Source organism: Trichosurus vulpecula, chromosome 6 (assembly GCF_011100635.1).
Source record: "Trichosurus vulpecula isolate mTriVul1 chromosome 6, mTriVul1.pri, whole genome shotgun sequence".
Taxonomy (NCBI): Eukaryota; Metazoa; Chordata; class Mammalia; order Diprotodontia; family Phalangeridae; genus Trichosurus; species Trichosurus vulpecula.
The window spans coordinates 68,427,118-68,444,637 of record NC_050578.1 but is presented as its reverse complement, the minus strand read 5'-3'; the positions used below and the strand labels follow the sequence as shown (position 1 = coordinate 68,444,637).

The 17,520-nt window shown below is 39.0% G+C and overlaps 1 protein-coding gene across 5 annotated transcripts in view; it reads left to right on the top strand.

Annotated features, from left to right (window-relative positions):
* HERC3 (HECT and RLD domain containing E3 ubiquitin protein ligase 3) overlaps positions 1 to 17,520 on the top strand; it is a 112,067-nt gene that overhangs the window by 82,093 nt on the left and 12,454 nt on the right. For all 5 annotated transcript variants that reach the window (XM_036763112.1, XM_036763109.1, XM_036763111.1 and 2 more), the window contains 2 exons: positions 1,648 to 1,714; positions 5,258 to 5,340. In XM_036763112.1, coding sequence (XP_036619007.1) covers positions 1,648 to 1,714; positions 5,258 to 5,340 — 150 coding nt within the window. The remainder of the gene's footprint in view (positions 1 to 1,647; positions 1,715 to 5,257; positions 5,341 to 17,520) is intronic.

Sequence of the window (17,520 nt, the reverse complement as noted above, 5' to 3'; positions counted from 1 at the left end):
AATCTAAGGGAAAAGAAAAAAGAGGCAAAAATTATAAGTTGTTTCTCTCTAGAGGATCATGATTAGACCTGTGATTTTATTTGTATAGGGAACTTCCAGATGAGGAAATTCCCTCTACCAATACAGGTTGACATCCTCTCCACAACATTTAGTCTTAGAAAGTTGCTTAAAGCACTGAGAGGTTGAGTAATTTGCACTGGGTATTTGTCAGAGGTGGGATCTTGACCTAGCTTCTCCTGGCTCTGAGCCTGGTTTTCTGTCCAATAGAACATGCTGTTTCATGCCCCATTTTAAGCAGCAAAAATTGAAAAGAGTGAGGATATTGTTAGAAGAGAGAAATAGAAGAAATAACAAAAGATGGTGAGGCAAAACAAATATTAAGAGATAGGACACTATTCCATGACTCAAAGGAAGAGATATTTGGTTGTTTCAGTTATGTCCAGCTCTTCACGATCCCATTTGAGGTTTTCTTAGCAAAGGTACTGGAGTGGTTTGCTGTTTCCTTCTACAGCTCATTTTACAGATGAGGAAACTGGCAAATAGAGTTAAATGACTTGTCCACAGTCACAAAGCTAGTAAGGATCTGAGGCCAGACTTGAACTCATCCAGATCCAGCAATACCACCTAGCTCTCCCGAAGGAGAAGACAGATCCTTATTTAGAAATAGGAATGTTCTGTGCCCTGTTTCTCTTATCTTTATCTAACCTTGTGTGTGAAGATGTGAATTTGGTAGTATGCTTAAATAAGCTCCATTTGAGATATTAGCTCCTGATCAACTACTGGCAAGGGCTAAGAGTCAACGATTAAATATAAGAGAGCGAGTGAAATTTATTTTTTAAATATTTCTTATAAATTTTATTTGAAACAACTTTATTTCCATGCTCAAAAGAATAAAAGGAAATGGAAGTACAAGACAGTTACCTAAAGGTTAAAATTACTTATTTGAGGTTGTGGGATTGAAGAGCTAACATTCTCTGGAGTTACCTATATTCTGTAAAAAAACCCTGAGCCCCATTTGATTCTTCTTTAAAAGTATATTTTTCCAGGCTCTTGTTGCAACTGCCCATGCTGTGCCATAGAGGACTGACTGTATTAAAAACCAAAGTCATTCTAATGCAGACGCATAGGATGTCTCTATATATGTCTATGTCTATGTGTATCTGTATCTATAGCATATAGATGTGGTGGAAGGATTTCTTCACCCCTTTATGCAGAGAAATTAAGTTTAGCCAAAGCATGGGCTCATGAACATTTCTGTCAGCCAATATTAATTTTCATTCTTAGCCATCCACACTCTGTAGTATCATTTAAATTCTCTCCTCCCTTCTGGTGACCCTAAAGCCAAATTAACCATGGCTGGTGTGTGTGTGTGTGTGTGTGTGTGTGTGTGTGTGTATGTGTGATAGAGCCATTCAAAATTTTCCCTTGAACCTAAATTGCCATGAAACTGATAGGAAAAGATAGAGATAATTGCATTTCCTTTAGATCTTAAGCTTTATTTCTTCTGCATTCAGGAGTTAATTTGTGTCTGCATTTTTCTGCATTTTAGAACCTGTTTACTATTTTCTCAATCATAAATATAATTATGACAGGAATACCATTGGAGTTTCTGACCATTCTCCTTTGCTCTATGTCTTTCATTGTTAGGAGTCTCCAGCAGCTTCTTGATTACCCAGGGGAAGATGTAGAAGAGGTGTTCTGTCTCAACTTCACAGTAAGGAGCACCAGACATATGTGGCTCCCAAATTGTGTGCCTAACTGTGTGTATAAAGTACAGTGCCTACTTGTTAAATACTCATAAAGGCTGTCATAAACATTTTTAACTGGTTCCAGTGGTCTACAAAACTGGGACAAATTCAAGGATTTGTCCTTGGAAAAAAAAGGACAAATTCAAGGCTTTGTTGGAAACAAATGCCATTCATATAGTAGTCATTCAGTAATGAGTGCCTCCCCCTACACCCATTCCTTCCCACATCATTTTTTAAGCCACATCCATGAACTTGTGTATCTGTGTTTGTGACTTATCTCTCTACTGGACTATGAGCTCTGTGAAGGCAGGTTTTGTCTTAACTTTATATCTCTCTCAGCCCCCAGTATAGTGTTATGTGTACAGTAAGTACTTAATAAATGCCTGTAGAATTGAATATTTGTTAAGTAATTTAATAATAAGTAATTTAATGTTAAATAAATAAAATAATTCATTGAATATTTGTTAAACAGGTAAGTGATAGATGCCCTTAGCTCAGGAAGACAACTTAATCTGCTTCTGAACAGTGCTGGAGGAAATCACACAACTGTGCTAACTGGGCCCATTATATATTTGTTATCTAATCATTTCTGGGTACTCACTACAGCAAAACAACCTTTTTTTTCTTTCCCAGTTGACTGTCACATTTTCCACACCTCTTCCAAATCCTTTCTAGGTGGCACAATGGTTAGAGTGCTGGGCCTGGTGGCAGGAAGACCTGAATTCAAATTCAGCCTCAGACATTTACTGAGTGACCCTGGGAAAGTCACTTGATTTCTTTATCTGTAAAGTGGGGGTAATAATAACCCCGACCTTCCAGGGTTATTTTGAGTCTCACATGAGATAATCTTGAGCACAATGCCTGGCACATGGTGGCACTATATAAATGTTAGCTATCATAATTATCCTCAAACCTCCCATGCCATACTCCTATTCAGCAGTGGACCTCGTTCTTATTTCAGAATTATGGATCTGGAACTGGGAAGGACATTGGAGGCTGTCTAGCCCAACCCTGTCATTTTACAGATTAGGAAACTCAGACCCACAAAGGTTAAGTGACTTGCCCATGGAGCAGGTGGCAGGGCTTGGTTTCAGACCAAGGTTTTCAGGCACCAAATCCAGGACTCTTGGCTGATCTTTCTTTATCTCAAAACCTTTTAACGTCATTCCTCATCCTCTATTCCTTCACTCTAGCCTCTGATTTAGACCCTTCTCACCAAGGCCAGTCTCTCTGCTTGTGTCCTTGATCCTGTCCCCTGCTGTCACCTCTTTCACCTGTCCCCTCTTCTCCCCCCTGGTCATCTCCCTACCATTCTCTGATCTTCAGTATGTCCTGTTAAGGGATGGGATGAAAGAAGATACTTATAGATCATTCAACAGTTAATAAGGGGAGATTTCCTTAGCCCTAATGTAGAAAGGATATAGAGATACACTGCCATTTCCTTGGTTCGGTTAGGTATGGCCTGTATCTCCACGTGTCTGCAGGGGAGCTGGATGCAGTAACTGCCTCAGGATGAGCACCCAAATCTGCCCTTAGGTAACCATGAAGCAATTTCAGTATGGTTAAAGGCTATCAGGAAACTGCATCTCGTTTGAGCCTGAGCCTCCAGGCCAGTCAAATCCCAGGGAAGCTTTATTGCCTCTTAGGGAAAAAAAAATAACTTAATCTGTATTACACAGGGAGGTAGAAACCTACTTGGGTAGGTACTGGTTGGTCCTGTCACATCTCTCTAGCTACTGATGCCTTCTCTGCAGCTTATGTAAATATGTCCAAGTCTCCCCATCCTTTAATTACATTAAAAACGAAAACCTTTCTGTCTCTTCTGAGATTAGTACCTGTTGCCAAATGGGACAAAACAAACAAACAAAACTTTTACTTGACTTCCATTTTCCCTCTACTTTTCATCTAGTGTATATCTCTCCTGCCTTTCAGAGACAAATTTCCAGGGGTAAAAAATGGATATCCATTTTTTAGTTATACTTAGTTACATTGGTTATATCTATAACTAGTATCTATTAGTTACTTCCACTTTCTGTCTAAACAAGAAGTCAGTGCACTTCTCAGTCCTTTTCAGTCTGGCTTTTGATCTCATCACTACTAGGTCCAAGGTTATCAGTGATCTCTTAATTATCAGATCTAATAATCTCCTGTTAGTCTTTAATGTTCTTGACCAGTGTGTTGCATTTGACATTACTGACAGCCTCTTCTTGGATACTCTCTACCTACATCCTGGGTTCTTGTAATACTTTGTTCTCTTATTTCTCCCACCTTCCAGCATACCTTCCTTATGCTTTCCTATGTGGCCTTTAGCTTGTCACTTAAATTCTTCTGTCTGTTTGGCTATTCCTCCATCTCCTTGGCTGGATTACCATTCAAGCGCCATACCCTATATGTAGGTATACATTACGACTTTGTCCAGATCCTCTTCTATTTCTTCATTCTCAGTGGGAGCTCATCAGCCTCCCATCATCTCTGTGCTGATGGCTCCCAGATGTAGGTATAGATATTGATGATATAGATATATCTTGTAACCTAGCTGCCAGCTTGTTATTTCTAAAGTTCCAGTTTGAAAATGTGACTACCTTGATCAAGAAACTTTCAGTGACTCCCACTTGGATTGAGGGTAAGGCACAAACTCCTATGATATTTAAAACCCTTTACAATCTGATGACAGTGTCCCTTTCCAGGCGTGTTATACATTATTCACACATATACACACACATATGTGTGTATATGTATATATGCGTGTATGTATATTTATATTTATCTGTGTTCACATCATTCCTCTCTCAATATTGCCCTCTCCCCACTTCCTATAGAATGTTATTTGATTGAAAGCAGAGGTTATTTTTTTTTTAATTTGTATCTACATTGCTTTACAGTGTTTGCAACATGGTAGGACTTAAATAAAAAGCTAGGTGGCGCCATAGTGCGTTGAGTGCCAGGTTTGGAATCAGGAAAACTCATCTTCCTGAGTTCAAATCCAGCCTCAGATACTTATTAGCTGTGTGACCCTGGGAAAATCACTTAACCCTGTTTGCCACAGTTTCCTCATCTGTAAAATGAGCTGGAGATGGAAATGGCAAACCACCCTTAGCCAAGAAAAGCCCCAGAAGGGGTCATGAAGAGTCAGACATGCCTAAAACAACTCAACAACAACAAAAATTAAAAAAAAAATCAAAACAAGAGTAATAATCATAATAGCTAACATTTATATGGTACTTTAAGGTTTGCAAAGTGCTTTATAGAATGAATGCATGAACAGATCTATACGCCAGATATTTGTTTTCTATAGCTTATATTTCCTGTCTTCTAAATTTCTCCTTTTCATACTTATTTTAAAAGATAGCTCAGCAAGGAACAAGGGAAAGTCCCCTGAAACAAATAACCATCTTGTTTGCTAATGCAGGTTCTCTCTTTTTCTATTTTCCTCTTTTGCTTTGCTCGATATTGTTATGGAAATGGATGTGGAATAAAAGAATGATTTTTGTTTTTTCCTTAAAATAAAGATATGCAGAGAAAGTTATGGGGTTGTTGAAGAGAAGAAGCTCATACCTGGAGGAGACAAAATGCCTGTACAGAAAGACAACAGGTCAGTTTTGTTAATTGTCCTTCTTTGTGTCCATAGCAAACACTTCATTGCTTGGAAGCCAATCTGTTGACCTTTTTAGAATAAGACTGATGCTGAATTCTAAGTTCTATTGTAGGAATGTTATACTGGAGTCAGGGAATGAGGGAGGGAGGTCCATTTTGTAAGGCATTCATAAATGTTCTTTTCAGGTGATTAAGAAAATTGATACTGGCTTTATATTTGGGTGTTCATTCTCGTTTATAGTTTTTGATATTCATTCTAGTGAAAATTGACTTGTATTTTCAATTACAGCCAATGTCTGGCTTTAAGGATCAGCACAAGTCTGGGTTTGTCTTTTTAGAAAGAAATACTTTTTTAAAAATCATCTGTTAAGGAGAGCTTTAAGAACTCAATTAAGTTTGAATAATCAAAATCACTTGTATACTTACAAATCCATGTGATGTCATGACATTTTCAGTGGGTCACTGTCGTCATGTTCATGTTTAACCTTCCACATTACCTATCTTTTTGTTTTTTAATATTAAGATAAATTGGAGGTGAAGCAGATTTATAATTAATGGAAAAAAGATAGATTAGAGGTAGTATAGTTTAGTGGACAGAATTTGGACTTAGAGTCAGGCATAATAACAACAATAGCTAACATTTCTATAGCATTCAGTATGTACCAGGCACTGTGATTGGCATGTTACAATTATTATCTCATTTGATTGTTACAATAACCTTGGGAAATAAGTGCCATTATCACCCCCATTTTACATAGGGGTAAACTGAAGCAAACAGAGGTTAAATGACTTGCCCAGGATCACACAACTATTAAGTATTTGACCTCAGGTCTTCCTGACTCCAGATCTAGCACTCTATCCACTGCACTACCTAGCTGCTTCTAAGAAGCCCGAAGGAAGACAGGTTGAAATCCCACTTCAGCTACTTGATTTCTCTGTTCCTTTGTTTCTTCATCTGTATAATGACAGGATTAGATTTAGCCTCCAGAGGTCCTTCTAGCTCTAAATGTGTGATCCTGTTCTCCTAGGACTTCTGTCTCTTAAGAGATAAGCAGCAGTACTAGAGTCTAATGTTTACTGATCCTTTTCAGTCTTGTGAGACACCAGTGATAGAATAGTTAGCGTCAGTGCCTGAGCCAACTGCAACTGACTTCACCAGCCCAGTAACCAACATAAATAGCTTCTGGTCATGAAGTTATTTTTACTATGAAAATAAAAGGCTTATCTTGTCACAAATATATGTATAATTGTGCCTGGCACATTTTTGGGACTATCTTTAGGAATGAAAAAGTAGTGACTTATTAATTTTTGTTGTAAACATGCACACAATACATATTTGTGTGTATATACATATATACATACACACATATGTGTGTGTATGTATATATATATATTCATACACATACACATATATATGTAAAATCAGCATCTATAACAGAGGTTGACTTGCAACTAGTAAGCCCTTGATCATAGATTTTATATAATGTGTAGCATCACTCTCATAACTCACACTGTCGCTAGCAGGTTAGGTACCCAGAGGGGTGTCACTGCTTCTTGGATTCTAAGGGTGAACCTTTGTGTGACTACTTCTTTTTTTTTATTTTTATTTTTAAAAATAGGTTTTTATTGATATTTTCTGTTTCTTTTTTTTTTTTAGTTTTAAATCATTATTTATTTAATATTTTTAGTTTTCAGCATTAATTTTCACAAGACTTTGAATTACAAATTTTCTCCACATTTCTACCCTCCTCCCCACTCCAAGATGGCATATATTCTGATTGCCCCATTCCCCAGTCAACCCTCCCTTCTGTCACCCCATTCCTCGCCATCCCCTTTTCCTTTACTTTCTTTTAGGGCAAGATAGATTTTTATGCCCTGTTGCCTGTACATCTTCCTAGTTGCATGCAAAAACCTTTTTTTTTGAACATCTGCTTTTAAAACTTTGAGTTCCAAATTTTCTCCCCTCTTCTCTCCCCAACCACCCTCCCTAAGAAGGAAAGCAATTCAACATAGGCCACATGTGTATCATTATGCAAAACCCTTCCACAAAACTCATGTTGTGAAAGACTAACTATATTTTGCGCCTTCCTTTCTTATCCCCCTTTATCCGATTTTCTCCCTTGACACTGTCCCCTTTCAAAAGTGTTTCCTTTTGATTACCTCCTCCCCCTATCTGCCCTCCCTTCTATCATCACTCCTTTTTTATCTCCTTTCTCCTTCTTTCCTGTGGGGTAAGATACCCAACTGAGTGTGTATGCTATTCCCTCCTCAGGTCAAATCCAGTGAAAGCAAGATTCACTCATTCCCCCTAACCTGCCCCCTCTTCCCTCCCAACAGAACTGCTTTTTCTTGCCACTTTTATGTGAGATAGTCTTTCCCTTTCTCCCTCCCTCAATATATTCCTCTCTCATCCCTTAATTTGATTTTATTTTTTTTAGATATCATCCCTTCATATTCAACTCACCTGTGCCCCCTGTCTATGATATATATATATATATATATATATGTATATGTATGTGTGTGTGTGTGTGTGTGTGTGTGTGTGTGTGTGTGTGTGTATTCCCTTCAGCTACCCAAATACTGAGGTCTCATGAATTACACACATCATCTTTCCATGTAGGAATGTAAACAAAACAGTTCAACTTTAGTAAATTTATGATTTCTCTTTCTTCATTACCTTTTCATGCTTCTCTTGATTCTTGTGTTTGAAAGTCAAATTTTGTATTCAGCTCTGATCTTTTCACTGAGAAAGTTTGAAAGTCCTCTATTTTATTGAAAATCCATATTTTACCTTGGAGCATGATACTCAGTTTTGCTGGGTAGGTGATTCTTGGTTTTAATCCTAGCTCCATTGACCTCTGGAATATTGTATTCCAAGCCCTTTGATCCCTCAATGTAGAAGCCGCTAGATCTTGGGTTATTCTGATTTTGTTTCCACAATACTCAAATTGTTTCTTTCTGGCTGCTTGCAGTATTTTCTCCTTGATCTGGGAGCTCTGGAATTTGGCAACAATATTCCTAGGAGTTTTCTTTTTGGGATCTTTTTCAGGAGGCGATCGATGGATTCTTTCAATTTCTATTTTGCCCTGTGGCTCTAGAATGTCAGGGTAGTTCTCCTTGATAATTTCTTGAAAGATGGTATCTATGCTCTTTTTTTGATCATAGCTTTCAGGTAGTCCAGTGATTTTTAAATTATCTCTCCTGGATCTATTTTCCGGGTCAGTGGTTTTTCCAATGAGATATTTCACATTGTCTTCCATTTTTTCATTTTTTTGGTTCTATTTTATAATTTCGTAATTTCTCATAAAGTCACTAGCTTCCACTTGATCCAGTTTAATTTTTAGGCAGTGTTTTCTTCGCTGGTCTTTTGGACCTCCTTTTCCATTTGGCTAATTCTGCCTTTCAAGGCATTCTTCTCCTCATTGGCTTTTTGGAGCTCTTTTGCCATTTGAGTTCATCTATTTTTTAAGGTGTTATTTTCTTCAGTATTTTTTGGGTTTCCTTTAGCAAGTCATTGACTTGATTTTCATGGTTTTCTTGCATCACTCTTATTTCTCTTCCCATTTTTTCCTCTACTTCTCTAACTTGCTTTTCCAAATCCTTTTTGAGCTCTTCCATGGCCTGAGACCAGTTCATGTTTTTCTTTGAGGCTTTTGATGTAGGCTCTTTGACTTTGTTGACTTCTTCTGGCTGTATGTTTTGGTCTTCTTTGTCACCAAAAAAAGATTCCAAAGTCTGAGTCTGAATCTGAATCCATTTTCACTGCCTGGCCATGTTCCCAGCCAACTTACTTGACCCTTGAGTTTTTCATCTGGGTATGACTGCTTGTAGAGTACAGAGTACTTTGTCCCAAGCTTGAGGGGCTGCGCTGTTGTTTTCAGAGCTGTGTCTATACTGCTGGCTCTGCCACACCATCACTCCTCCTCCCCCAAGAACCACCAACCTGGACCTGAATCAGATCTTAAGCTGGCTCTGCACTCCTGCTCTGATCCCCCACTTAATTCCTCCCAACAGGTGGGCCTGGGGCCAGAAGCAACTGCAGCTGTAGTTCTGTAGCTACAGCACCCCTGCTGCCCCCAGGGTGGTGGCTGAACTGCGAACTCCTTTTGCTCTGTCCCCTGCAGCTTTTCCCACTAACCTTCTCTGTTGTCTTTGGTGTTTGTGGGTTGAGAAGTCTGGTAACTGCTGCAGCTCACTGATTCAGGGCCCTAGGGCCTGTTCCTCCTGGCTCCTGGTCTGGTTGATCCTCCTGCCACCCACGCTGGTCTCTGCTCCCCTCTACTCCCAGCTCCATGGGATACACCTTACCCAGCGACCATCCAGGGTGTCCTGGGTTGGAGCACTGCTTCCCTCTGCTATTCCGTGGGTTCTGCAGGTCTCAAATTTGTTCAGAGCCATTTTTTTATAGGTTTTTGGAGGGACCTGGAGGGGAGTTCAGGCAAGTCCCTGCTTTCCAGCTGCCATCTTGGCTCCGCCCCTCTGTGACTACTTCTAACACTGTACTTCATGAGCCTCTACCAATTTGTTTCCCATTAATAATGGTTGATTAGCCAGTGGTGTCAATCAGCTTTTAGAAAAGCCATTCACTCAAATGGCATAGTAAGAATAGTAGTTAGAAATAACTTCCCATGGAATTTTGGGATGTACTTTTCTAAAGGAGGAAAGTACAATGTTAGTGAGGCACACAATTTGTATAGGAAACACACCTGGCAAAGGCAACTTGCAACTGTGGAAGTGCAGAACTTGATGGTGTTTCTTTCTCTGGAAGGACCTTCAGAAGTTCACTGTGGGACAGGGTTGTTGGTGTTAGTGATGGACAAGTCACCCCAGGGCTCAGATGAGCTGGCTTCTTGTGGGCTCAGTGTGTTTCCCGACCCAGACTGGGTCAGGGAGGTGGCTCAGCTGCTGGGCTCTTCCTAGGGCCCAATGTTTCTGTATCCATTCATGAGACTGATGGGCAATCTGATAGACTCCCTGGATTTCATTCTTCTGTGGGCAGCTGCGGACTCCACTACCTCTAGCCTCTGGCACACTCTTTCATAAAGGGCAGCAGCCAGGATCACATAAGGGGCTGCATGACCTCCTATACAGAGCCAACCTTAATGTCAGAAGGGCCTACTTTTTAACACACACAGGCAGTATGACCCAAGGAAAGTCATTGAACCTTTCCATGCTTCAGGCGACTGTTTACAATGACAAATTGCAGAATGGTTGCAGATCTGTACTGATAGAGAGACTTGTTTTTTTAAACTGGGAATTCCCTGCATTGATGTAAATCCAAAAATATACTCCATTTCTCTCTATATATTTTAATTGAGTTTACTTTTGTAATGCAGTTTTATTTTTAATTTAGTTTGTCTCTATACGTTTGGAAATTGCCATGTTGAAATGTGGAATGATTTTGTTAGCCCAGATGGTTTCCCTTGTCGTCTTTGATGGCTCACATTCAAGGAAGTTTTTTTTTTCCAGCTGAATATTCCTGCTAAATTTCCTGACTTATTCATTAAGTTTTTTATTGAGTATTGTTATTCAGTCTTGTCTGACTCTTCATGGCCTCATTTGGGGTTTTCTTGATAAAGATACTGGAGTGGTTTGCCATTTCCTTCACCAGCTCTTTTTTCAGATGAGGAAACTGAGGCAAACAGGATTAAGTGACTTGGCCAGGGTCACACAGCTAGTAAGTTTCTGAGGACAGATTTGAACTCATGAAGATGGATCTTCCTGCTAGTTCTATCCACTGTGCCACCTAGCTGCCCTTTATTGATTATACTCTTGGCAATCTTTGATGAATAGGAGTCATTGCTATCAAGAGCTAAAAGGGATCAGAGAATAATCTCATCCAACTCCCCTATGACAGTAACAATGCTTAAAATGAGAAGCTAATGACTTGCCCAGAGTTACACAGGAGCAGAGCCAAACAGCCCTGCCATCTCTTCAGTATCTAAATCTCCTGCCTCTAGGATAAAACCCAAAGCATTCTTTGGGGCATTTATAAATCTTTACAGTCTGCCTCTAGCCTCACTCCCTAAGCTTATTCTCATTTACATGTTCTATAGTACAGTCAATATGTTTGGAATTGTGACGAAATGAAGAAATTCCTAGGTCATTCCCCAGTTAGCAGATTTATTTAGCCACAGCATAGAAATGATACTTGCCAAAGTTGTGGCATTTAGCTAAGGTAGAAGCATATAGAAAAGCGTGTGGTCAGCCAGACAGAGCAGGGTTACGCCTAATCCCTTGGTTCATAGAGTGAGTCTCAAGGAGCCCAGGCTTATAGATTGCCAGGCCTCTAGAAAGCCCAAGCCTTAACTCCCTCAGTCAGCAGCATCTCAAGGGCAGTTTGAACGCTTTTTAAGGAAAAACAAACCTAACCTGCTTGCAGCAAGGCTGTAGAAAATCTAGGCCAGACCCCATAGAGGAAATATGGAAAGGACTTCATTGGACTTTGTAATCACACCCACCCACCCCCAGTTGCTAGAGGCTCACTCTTTAATTACTTTGTATTTACTTAGTATACTTTGCTGTTTACTTATGTGTATACTTGTTGGTCTCATAAATTATATGGAAGTACTTAATAGATATTTGTTGATTGACTAGGAGGAATGGCAATTATATAGAGACTTGCTCCCTTTACATTAGGAGACTGTTTAAAATTGTAGGATAGTGTTCTAAGTATCTCCATTACATACCTCTATATTCATTTTATGTCCCATTCCAGGGAAAACTATGGGTTAAATCAGTTATATGATGCCTTATTCTCCCACCATCTGCTGCTTTCTCTCCAACCCACATGCTGCTGAATAAAGCTGGAGAAAATTACAAAATTGTGCTGACTGGGTCCACTGTAAATTAATGTAACATAATCTCACCTGGACTCTGTGGGCAAGGCAATCCTTTTAGACTTCCATAATCAATTTAATATCCCACTTAGTTTTTGATATCTCCTCTAACCTCCCATGGCTCCCCATATCCCTACCATCTTAGCTAAGAACTTGACCTCATATTTCGCTGAAAAAAATTGAGGTCCTTCACCAAGAGCTTCCTGTCCTCCTGTCAAATCAGGCCTTCTGCCTCCTAAATCTCCATCTCACATGAAGAGGTGGCCCCTTTTCTTGCCAAGACAGATCCCTTTATATGTTCACACTCAATCCCATTTCCATCCTTTCCTTTCCAGCAGATTTCCTTGCCACTTTCTCTCTAATCTTCAATCTCTCCAAGTCTCTTGGCTGCTTCTCAAACATACCCATTTCTCCCCCATTCTGAAAAAAACCCTCAATGGATTCAACCATTCTTGCTAGCTACTCCTTTCTAAATAATTGCTTCCTTTGAGATGTTATATGCTCATTATATTATATGCTCATTATCTTCATTCTTAGGGACTTTTAAATTTTTAATTCAAATAATATGCAACTTATTTGATCATGCTATTAAGAGTATAAGGCAGGCACTACATGTTTAGAGGCATGCTATAAAAAATCAATATGTGTAGATTTATGCCTTTTCTTCACCTTTAAATTTGTGTACTTACAAGTAAATACAGCTTTTAAGAATTACCTAATTCTTAAATCTAACGTCTAGCTAGGGCTTTTAAAGTCACAAAAATTTATCTGTAAAGCAGATGATTTGTTTTGCTATGAAAGCTATCACCTGTCTTTATTGCAGCTTGCTAGTCTGTGTTCTGGTTGGGGCTGGAGAACATTGGATAATGTGTGCCATAAAAGCAAGACTAAAATTATTCTGGAAAAAAATGTTAGCTAGTATTCAGAGAGCAAAGGTGATGATGGGATTCCCATTCCATTGTTTCTGTCAGATTCTTCTCAGAAACTCTACTTGCTGTCCTTAACATTAATCAGTTTCATGATAATCATGCATAGTGTATGACTGGGAGTGATTTTAGCTCCAGTTATGAGCTTTGTGTTGGCTTATCTGAAAAACAAAAATCTAGCTGTTAAAACTGTCCATCAGAGAACAGGATTATGTAGAACTGAAATGGATGTGGAACTTCTAGTCCAAAATGAGGATGGAAGGTTTGAAAATAACCTCTAAAGATGACCTTCTAGCTCTAAATCTGTGACCCTGGCTCCATGATACAGTAGGCCCTAAATACCCAACTCAATCAATGTGTCCCCTGAACCTCCAATTCCTAACTACTTGAGATGGTAATCCCCATTATTAAAGGCTTGGGGTAGGGACTGGACCTGTGATTTCATTGATATAGGTAGGAAATGATCAGGTGAGGAAAATCCCTCTACCCAGTACAAGTTGGTACCTTCTCTAACTTATAGAGAGAATTTCCTAGAGCACTGAGGGGTTAAGTGACATGCCCAAGGTTATACTGACATTTTTAGTCAATAATCATTTATTGAGCACCTACTATGTGCCAGATACTGTGCTAAGTTCTAAGGACACAAAGGCAAAAGTCCCTCTAGATACTGCCAGTCTAATGGTGAGACAATAAACAAGTAGGCTATATACAGGCTATATTAGAAATAAACAAGAGGAAAGGAAATAGAATTAAGAGGATTCTGGAAAGGTTACCTTGGAAGGTAGGATTTTTGCTGGATCTTAAAGGAAGCCAATAAGCAGAGAAGAGGAGGGAGCATTCTAGGCATGGGAGAAATGCCCAGAGTCTTGTTTGGAGAATAGCAGGGAGGCTAATGTCACTGAATCAAATAGTACTTGAGGGATCAAAGAAAAGACTGGAAAAGGTAGGAGTAGAGGAAACTAGCGTATGAAGGATTTTGAATGCCAGAGGATTTTTGTTCCTGGAGGTAATGAGGAGCCACTGAAGTATATTAAATGGGGGTGGTGGTGGTGGTGGTGGTGGTGGTGTTGTTGTGTGTGTGTGTGTGTGTGTGTGTGTATGGGATGATTGGACCTTCACTTTAGGAAAATCACTTTGGCAGCAGCATGGATGATGGACTAGAGGAAGGTAGATCAATCAGCAGGACATTGCAGTAGTCAGAGTGTAAAATGAGGGCTTTTGCCAGGGTAGTGGCAGTATGAGAGAAGAGAATGTGTTCAGGAATTATTGCAAAAGTAAGATTCATAGGCCTTGGCAACAGATTAGATGTGAAGGGTGAAAGATAGTGAGGAGCTAAGAATGACACCTGGGTTGTGAACTTGGGAGATGGTGGTACCCTCAACAGCAACACAGAAGTTTGGAAGGGAGAAGTGTTTTGGAGAGGAAAGATGATTACTTCAGTTTCGGACATGTTGAGTTTAAGATGTCTTCAGGATGTCCAGTTTGAAATATCCACTAGGCAGTTGGAGATGTAAGACTGGAGGTCAGCAAAGAGGTTAGGGCTGAATAAGTGGATTCAAGACTCATCGGCGTAGAAGTGACAGTTGAGTCCACGGAAGTTGATGTGATCCCCAAATGAAGCAGTATAGAGGGAGAAGAGAAAAGGGCCCACAATTGAGCTTGGAGGACAGCCTCCATTAGTGGGCATGAACCTGATAAAGATTTAGAAAAGAAGACTGAGAATGAGCAGAGTCAGAGAAGCAGAAGAGAGCAGTGTCCTGGAAACCTAGGGAAAAGATAGTATCAATGAGAAGAGGTTGATCATCAGTGTCAGAGGCTATGAAGGGGTCAAGAAGGATGAAGACCGAGAAAAGGCTGTTGGATTGGGCAATTAAGAATTTTTGTGAGATAGAGACAAGATACTGGAGGAAAGTTTGCATTTTTGTGAAGCTTTCCAAACATACCCCTTTAAACAACTTAAAAAAGCATGTCAAACTGAATTCTAACTGGAATAACCAACAAAAAGTCCCATTGAGCTCAGAGCAGCTTAGGGAGGCAGAAATAGAGATCTCCAGACACTAGGGTGAGGGCTGGTCACACCAGCTGTGGGGGCAGCAGCATGGTCATGAGAGTGGAACGAGGAGCACTCAGTGCTCAGGGACAGTAAGGGGATTGAACACCTGGTCAGAAAGCAATTATAGGGGACCCCTGTGCCAGCACTGGACACAGGACTGGGCGGCATTAGACAACTCTTGCCCATTACCCATTTCTGGGTTATAGTTTCAGGGTGGAGAAGAGTATCTGAAGTAACCAGGGGGCAAGGGCCCTACCTGAGTAAGGACCAGAGAGCAGACCAAGAGGGTAGTGACCAGACCTCTCCCAGGATCAACTCTAACATAAAGTCCAAAGTCAAGAAATAGGCTGGAAAAAAATGAGCAAAACACAAAAGAAGAATCTGACCATAAAACAGTTCTATGGTGATAGGGAAGTTCAAGACACAATCTTAGAAGAAGGCAAAAACTTGAAAACATCTATAAGCCAAGCCTCAAAGAAAAAGTGCAGTTTGGACATAAGTCCAATAGGAATTCCTACAGGAAGTAAAGAAAGAGAAGAAAAAGGAGCAAAAAAATTATTTTTAAAATCAAATAAAGAGCCATAAAGAAAAAAAAATTGGGAAAAGAAATGAGAGCCATATAAGAAAAAATTACAAAAAGAGAATTAACAACTTGGTGAAAGAGGCACAAAGAAATACTGAAGAAAATAATTCCTTTTAAATCAGAATTGGCCACATGGTAAAAGAGGTATAAAATCTTATTGAAAAAAACAATTCCTTAAAAATTAGAATTGATTAAGTAGAAGCTAATTCTCCATGAGGCATCAAGAAACAATAAAACCAAATCTTTAAAAAAAAACTGAGCAAAATAGATGAAAATGTGAAACATCTCATAGGAAGAACAACTTGCCTGGAAAACAGATCAAGGAGAGATAGTTTAAGAATTATTGGACTACCTGAAAGCTATGAGCAAAAAAAGTCATCATATTTCAAGAAATTTTAAAGGAAAACTGCCTCAATATCATAGAACCAGAGGGCAAAGTCAAAATCGAAAGAATCCACCAGTCCATCTTCTGAAAGAAATCCCAAAATGAAAACAAAGAATATTATAGCAAAATTCCAGAGCTCCCAGGTGAAGTAGAAGATATTGCAATTAGCCAGAAATAAAGAAATCTAATACTGTGAAACCATAGGAACATACAGGATTTTAGCAGTTACCACTATGAAGGAGCAGAGGGCTTAGAATGTGATATTCCAGAAGGCAGAGCATCTAGGATTATGACCAAAACCATCCTGCCCAAAAAACTGAGTGTAATCCTACAGTGGATATTTAATGAAATAAAGGACTTCCAAGCATTCCTGATGAAAAGACCATAGCTGAATAGTAAATTTGACATTCAAACACAAAGCTCAAGAGAAGCATGAAAATGTAAATGTAAGTAAGAAATCATAAGGAACTTAATAAGATTAAACTTTTTATATTCCCAAATGGGAAGATGATACTTATAACCTCTAAGAACTTTATCATCAGATGGGCAGATATAAGGAGTTTACTTGGAGAGCATGAGTGTGAGTCTATTATGTTGGGTTGATCTCAAAAGAAAAATTGTAGAGTGAGAAAGGAGGATGCACTGGGAGGAGAAGGAAAAGAGTTAGAAGAATGGGGAAAATAATGGGGAGATCTCATTTATATATTTCAATATGTATTTATTTATATATACTTATATACATGTATTAATATATATGTTATATATAATATACAGTTACATATAATATGTTACATATATATTGTGTGTTCTATATAATACATCATATATGTTATGTATAAGATATTACATATAAATATAATATATAAATATTATATATAAAATGAATATATCTTTATATATTTATTCAAATGTAAATGGGGAAAATATTGTTATTTCATGTAAAAGAGGCCTTCAAGGGAGAATTTTTACAGTGGAGGGGAAAATGAGGGCGTAGAGGGAGTGGGCATGCTTAAATCTTTGAACTAGTTCAAAAAGAGAAGATATCTATCTATCCATCCTTTTGTTCATCTGTCTATCTTATCTATCTATCTATCCATCTATCTATAGATATATACACACACAGTTGGGTACAGAAATTCATCTTGCCATAAAAGGAAGTAGGAGGGGATGGGAATAAAAGAAAGGAGGGTGGTGTGTGTTAAGAGGGATGGTATATTAAAGGAGGCAGTGGTCAGAAGCAAAACAGACTTTTGAGGAGATGGCAGGGTAAAAAAAATGAACATGATAGAGGGAAATACACAGTTAGTAATCATAACTGTGAATGTAAATGGGATGAACTCCCCCATAATAAGGAATTGGATAGGAGAATGGATTAGAAACCAGAATCCAACA